The sequence below is a fragment of the Tupaia chinensis genome, unplaced genomic scaffold (genome assembly GCF_000334495.1).
Source record: "Tupaia chinensis unplaced genomic scaffold, TupChi_1.0 Scaffold142846_1, whole genome shotgun sequence".
Lineage (NCBI taxonomy): Eukaryota > Metazoa > Chordata > Mammalia > Scandentia > Tupaiidae > Tupaia > Tupaia belangeri.
In genome coordinates, this window is record NW_006202691.1 from 1,970,349 (window position 1) to 1,977,386 (window position 7,038).

Sequence of the window (7,038 nt, forward strand, 5' to 3'; positions counted from 1 at the left end):
TCCCTGCGTCTGCGACTGTGAAGGCAGAAAACAGGGAGTGCCTCTTCTGCTCTGTCAGTCACATGGCCCATTGGAGGGCTTTCTCTCTCCTTAACTCTTCCTCTGTGTCTCTCTCTGGCAAATACACATGATCTCTGGCCAAAACAAAACGAAAACAAAAGCTTCTATAATAAGAAAAGACCGAACAGTCTAAGAAACCAGAAGACATTTGTGTGTGTGCATTGTTCATATATGAATCTTACTTACAAATAACCAAAGAAATGCAAATCAAAATCAGGGTAAGATACAATAACGTGCATTCAGATTGGAAAAAATGTTTCTTTAAATATGTTCTAAACAAATTTGGCAGGGATGTGGAGGATTAGGAATTCTGTTGGTAGTACAAATAGAGCTATTTTGAAGAGCAATTTGGTTCTATTTATAAAGTAGGAGTTCTAGGGACCAGCAGATGGTGTAATGCCTACGTTGCCAGACTCCCATGTAGTCAACCTCGGTTCAAGTCCTGGACCCAGTGGCTTAAACTCACACCAGACACATGGGCGTGTGTGCCCAAGATCCCAAGAGGAGAATAGAGGAGAAGGGATTGCGATGTGGCCATCCCCCCAGGGGGTGATTTCTCACTTTCTGTCTCTCTGTCTCTGTCTTTCTGGTGAGCGCATGTGCCCTATAGCAAAAACCTCTCCAAAAAAAGAAAGAAAGAAAGAAAGTAGAAGTTCTACTCTTAGATTTACAAGGGTACTTCAGAAAGTTTGTGGTAAAATGGAATTACAGTACAAGTTTATTTTGATGGAAAAAAAAATTTTTAAATCCATGCATAGTTTTTTTCATAATATGCACTTTCCAGGAACTTTCCAAAGATGATTCATATACTTAGAGAAGCTATTATAAGCTTTCATTGCACTCTTGTTTTAAATAACAAAAAACTAGGGAAAAAACTCTTAATTAAAAAAAAATTATTTATTTAACTTTATTTATTCATTCTTTTTTTTTTTAATTTGATTAGAGAGAGACACACAGAGAGAGAGAGAAGGTGAGAAAGCAAGCCACCAGATCCAGGACTCAAACCATGGTCAGCCACATGGGAGCATCCAGCACCCTAATAACCACGCCACCTGCTGGTCCCCAAAAACTCTTAATTGTTTATAGAAACATTAAGAGGTGATTAAATTGAAGTATGTCATACAATGGAATATTATGCAGAAAAAAATGAACTAAAACAAAAGTATCAACATGCATAAATCTCAAAACTAATACTGAGTGATAAGGACAAGTTGCAAATAGATACAAATAATATATTATTTATATAAAGTTTAAATACTTGAATGACTCTAATTGTCTGTAGACATGCATATATGTCAATAGATAAAATGATAAACACCAAGCTCAGGATAGGGATTGACTTTGGGAAAAGAAAAAGAATAGAATTGAAAAAAGTCTGAAAAATAGGATTAGTAGGTGGCAGAGAGGTTAAGGCACTGGACTGCCACTTGGTTAACTATGATTTGAGTCCTGGACCCAGCAGTTTGAAAATCATGCCAGGTACATATGCATGCATACCCAAAATCCTGAAGGGAGCCTAGAGTAGCAGGGATTGTAGTGTGGCCATTTCCCTGGGGGTGGGAGATGAGGCAAGGATTTCTCACTTTCCCTGTCTCTATCTTTGTCTCTCTGGTGAACATACACACCCTATGGCAGAAAAAAAAATGTCGGAATCTGAAACAAAGATGGCAAAATGTTAATGTCTGGTGAAGCTGGGTGATGATTAAGGATATTTATTATATTTATCTCTATAGATTTTGTGTGCTTAAAATATTTAATAGTAAAGAAAGAGAGAGGGGACCAGCAGGTGGCATGGTGGTTAAGGTGCTGGACACTCCCACATGGCTGACCACGGTTCGAGTACTGGACCTGGAGGCTTGCTTTCTCATTTTCTCTCTATATCTCTCTCTCTCTCTCTGGTCAAATTAAAAGAAATGAATGAATAAATAAAATTAAATAATTATTTAAAAGAAAGAGAAATAATAACTTAAGTCTTGGCTAGGTGAAGTTTTCTTCAGTATATCCAAAGAAATACCAAGGTTCAAACTAGTCATGTGACTGATAACCAGCTGTTTTTATTTTTCTCTTTTTAAGTATTCAGTTAATACTGTCTTTACTAATTGCCTTGTAAGTCTTTGCTGCAAGGTTAATATCTCTGTAGCCAAGATTATGTGATGCTTTTAACATTCACTGGGTAGAGTGTGAGAGGACTTGAAGCAGTTCATGGAACCCAGCCTGAAGGCACAGTCAGAAGTGAACTATATTGGGACCAGCAGTTAGCATAATGGCTATGTCACTGGACTCCCACATAGTTAACCGTGGTTCGAGTCCTGGACCCGGTGGCTTAAACTCACACCGGGCGCATGTGCGTGTGTGCCCAAGATTCCGAGAGGACAATGGAGGAGAAGGGATCGTGGTGTGGCCATCCCCTCTGGGGGGGGATTTCTCTTCTCACTTTCTGTCTCTCTGTCTCTCTCTGTCTGTCTGGCGAGCGCACGCGCCCTATAGCAAAAACCTCTCCAAAAAAAAAAAAAAAAGAGAGAGAGAGAGAGAAGTGAACTATATTGCAGTACTGGAAGCCACAGGCTGACCATAGACTTGGATCCCTGGGTTGGTCTGAAAACATACCCAGCACATGCCCAAGATCCTGACAGGCTGGAGGGCAGGAAAAAGAGGATTACAGCATGACAAGACCCTATTAAGGATACTTCTTTCTCTCTCTCGCATACACATGTGAAGTACAAATTTATTTTAGTGCAAATTTTGAAGTCCATACATAGTTTTTTCATAATACACATTTTTCATACACCTTTGAAGACCCTTGTACATAGTAGGTGCTCCGTAAATAATCCATTGCTGGATTGGTTGCCATATACAGTGTTACATGTAGGGATATGATTTATGATCTGAATATAAGTAATAATAATGTTATCACAGAATTCTATCATTATTTCTAGTAAATTTAGGTGAATTGATCAACATACATTCTAAAAAGGGAGTACCATGTTTCAACTTTCTTCAGCTGTCTGAGAAATGCATTACATTTCACAATTGTTACATAGTACTCCATATCACCCAGTGATTTGGCAGACGATACAGTTATAACTTGCTCTTTATTGTCATAGGTATCATGACTGGAGCTTTTTATTCGGTCTCCACATTATTAAATCAGATGATATTGACACATTATAAGGTAAGCATCCGCCTATATTGTATTGTATGTCTTACCAATAATTTTTCTGGAACAATATAATTCCTGTTACTATGATCATAAAATAAGAATTATGACCTTCTTGCTATAAAAGATGTACATATATATATATTTTACCAACCCCTCTCCATCCTAATCCGTGCAGGCACTCCTCACTTAATGACCAAGTTCTGAGCCTATGAGACAAGGTCATTAAGCAACTTGGTTGATAAGAGAGGTGCTTTCATGTGGCATGTTGTGGCACCAGAGGGTATATGCTTTTCATGAGATATCAGGCAATACCGCAGTAGAATAATGTAATTCTATCCATACAAAAAGTATACATCAGACAATCACTAGAAAGCAACAAGACACACCACAACACAGTCATATAAATCCATCCTAGTTGTTGTTATTTATTCCAAATACTACTATCGGTGCACAATAAAGTACAGATTTATAAACGAAATATGTAGTTTTGTGTGATTGCAAAGGCTTCATGTAGTGAATACTAACTGACTAAGGGACAGAGACTGAGAAAGACATTCCCATGACGCACACAGACTGAGAAAGGAGGTTGCCGGGCTGGAGAACTGGTCAGAGTTAAACAGGTAGGTTAAGTGAGGAATAGCTGGGTACTGAATCTTCCTATTCAATGTACATTTAATGTTATCTGATTATTTCCATTGATTGTGAAAAAGGATGAGAGTTTGAACGATCTACCTGAAATAGAGCTATCTGATTGACTTCCTATGCAAATTACTTTCAGGGAGAAGAAGTGAATGCTGGGAGGATTGGGCTAACACTGGTGGTAGCAAAAAAACTCTATTCTTTGTGGTTTATGGCTGGATTACACCAAAACGTACAAGTAAGTGAAAGTAGAAAGGTAAATGGGATATAATCAAAGGTATTTTGAGTTTGTTTTTTAATTTTATTATTATTATTTTATACATTCAATCTCTATACATCATTTAGCTTGTAGAGAGAATTTATTCAACATGAAATATACCTCAGACCAGTCTGGTATTTTGGTTGTAAAGGAAACTTTCCTTTTTCTTGTCTATTCTTTTTTTTTTTTTTAAGGTTTTTGTCATAGGGTGCTTGCACTTGCCAGAGAGAAACCAACAGAGAGACAGTGAGAGGGAAAGTGAGAAATCACTCCCTAGGGGTTATGACCACGAGGCAATCCCTTCTCTTTCATTTCCTTCCTAGGATTTTGGGGATGCTCACACACACGCCCAGCATGATTTTTAAGCCACTGGGTCTGGGATTCAAACTGCAGTCGACCACGTGAGAGTCCAACACCTTAACCACCATACACTTGCTGGCCTCATTTAACTTTTTAAGAAATTTGGCCTTGCCAGTGATGGTTGAGGGAGCTGAATCCCACATGGCCAGACCCAGTGGCTTGAAGGAGACCCTTGGGGCATGGGCCTGAGTGCCACATCCTTCAAAGGAGAAATGGAGAAGGGATTACAGCAGAACCATCCCCCGTGGGGAAACTTTTTCACTTTTCCTCTGTCTCTCTCCAGCAAGCACACCCACCTTCTGGCAAATCACAAAAAATAAGTAAACAAATTTTAAGAAATTGAAAAAGTGTTGTTATTACTTAAACACTTGGATTCTAAACATTCTTAGGTTTCCTTCATTTTCTGAATGTTTCAATAGTCTGTGTATTGTCTTATTTTATCGGTGATATTTATTAAACCTTTGGCAATTTGGATATCTTATAAATCTTTTCCTCTACTAATACTCATATAAACCACTTCGGAGGAATATTTCTTTCCACCTTTTTTTTAATTATAGAAAATGTGTAATGCACACATGGACCAAAATGAGAGAGCAAGAGAAGCACCCTAGCAGGCTCTCATACCATCCTTCCCCTCCGACTCCTCAGGATCCTGGCCACTTACATGTGTACCCAGCATGTTTTCAGGCTGACCTGGTGATTTGAACCCACGGTTGGCCACATGGCTTTCACCCTTGGAGAGCAGTTGCATTATCACTGTGTCACAGCAGCTGGGGCCAAAAGGGATCTTTCTATTCTAAAATGAACACTTTTTGAGAAACATTTGACTTTTAACCGACATTTTATCTTGTTTTTGTTGATATGTTGTAGGCTTACCAACAAGCAGAAAGTTGTTCTTTCCTATCAAAATATTATTCTTGGGCATATCTTTTAAAGGTACAAAAAAAAAAAAAGTAGAAAATGCTCCCAAACTACAGCATCACTTTATAATAGAATGCGTACTATGAAAATGCTCTATTAATTGTGCATCTATGTGGAACCAACAAAATACTAATATAAAAGAAAAAATGGCTGATACCAACTGGGAGACTGAGAAAGAGGTTTCAGAGGAAGCATTCTTTGTTCTGAGCCTTAAAACAATAGCCTCATTTCAATAGGCTGATACTTCCCCATCTACATGGGGAAGTGGATGGATAGGACTGTGAATGAATACATGATTGGGACTCAGTAAAATGAAAGAAAGAAATATGAAACTGTATCATATGCACCTTTCAGGGTCCAAAGTACTTTTTTTTTTTTTTTTGAGAGATTTTCGCTATAGGGCGCGTGCACTCGCCAGACAGACAGAGAGAGACAGAGAGACAGAAAGCGAGAAACCACCCCCCAGGGGGGATGGCCAAACCGCAATCCCTTTTCCTCCGTTCTCTTCTTGGGATCTTGGGCACGCACGCACACATTTAAGCTACTGGAATCGAATGATGGTCAACAACATGGGAGTCCATATGCCATCTGCTGGTCCCAAGTCTTAATCTTTCAAGTTCATGCTTTGGTGAATACATTTTCCATAGACAAGAGAAGGGACAGATTTTAAAAGACATAGATTTATTACTATAGAGACAGAGCAGTGGTAAGTCACCAGATTTGTATATGCCTAGGATAATCAAACAAAATACTAATTTTGTCATTTTTGTTTTAGACAGACTACGCTGATAGTTTACATTTTGTCTTTTATTGGAATGCTTATATTTACCTTCACATTGGATCTTGGATACATTGTCATTGTGTTTGTTACTGGAGGGATCCTTGGGTAAGTGCCAAATGTATTTAGAAGAACTGATAACATGTATTAAAGTTGTCAAGTATTACTTTGTTTTTTTTCTTTTCTTTTAAAAAATATTTAATTTAATTTATTATTATTTTTTAATTTGACCAGAGAGAGAGAGCATGGGAAAGTGAGAAAACAAGTCACCAGGAGACTGGAACCATGGTCAGCCATGTGGGAGTCCAGTACCTTAACCGCCTGTCAGCCCCACTTTTTGTTTGTTTGTTTCAGTTTTTGCCTGAGGGCACATGCAATCACTGGAGAGAGACAAAGAGCAAAAGTGAGAAAGCACCCCCGGGGGGGATGGTCATACGATAATCCCTTCTCCTCCATTTCTCCCACCTTTTGGGATTTGGGGCACACATGCGCATGCTCCCAGCATGGTTTTCAAGCCAGCTGTCCAGGGACTCAATCATGCAGTCAGTTATGTGGGATCCAGCTGCTTTAATCACCATGCCATGGGCTTAAAATATATTCAAGAACCTTTGGACAAAATTAAAACCAAAACAAATCTTAGGAAGTTTTTTACTTCCCAGTTCTTAAATACAGTGGTTGAGACCAGCAGATAGCGTAATGGTTGCATTGCTGAACTCCCACATCGTTGACCACAGTTCAAGTCCTGGACCAGCAACTTAAAAACTCACACCAGTCGCATGTATGTGCCTAAGATCCTAAAAAGACAATAGAGGAGAGGGCATTGCAGTATGGCCATTTCTCCTGGCGGGGGGGGGGGGGAGT

General features: G+C 38.9%; 1 protein-coding gene across 1 annotated transcript in view; it reads left to right on the forward strand.

The window, feature by feature from the left end:
- FLVCR1 (FLVCR choline and heme transporter 1) overlaps positions 1-7,038 on the forward strand; it is a gene marked incomplete in the record, with an annotated part of 31,447 nt that overhangs the window by 18,684 nt on the left and 5,725 nt on the right. The window contains 4 exon segments of the mRNA XM_014582212.2: positions 3,165-3,232; positions 3,999-4,045; positions 4,047-4,097; positions 6,175-6,285. Of these exon segments, the coding sequence (XP_014437698.1) occupies positions 3,165-3,232; positions 3,999-4,045; positions 4,047-4,097; positions 6,175-6,285 (277 nt within the window).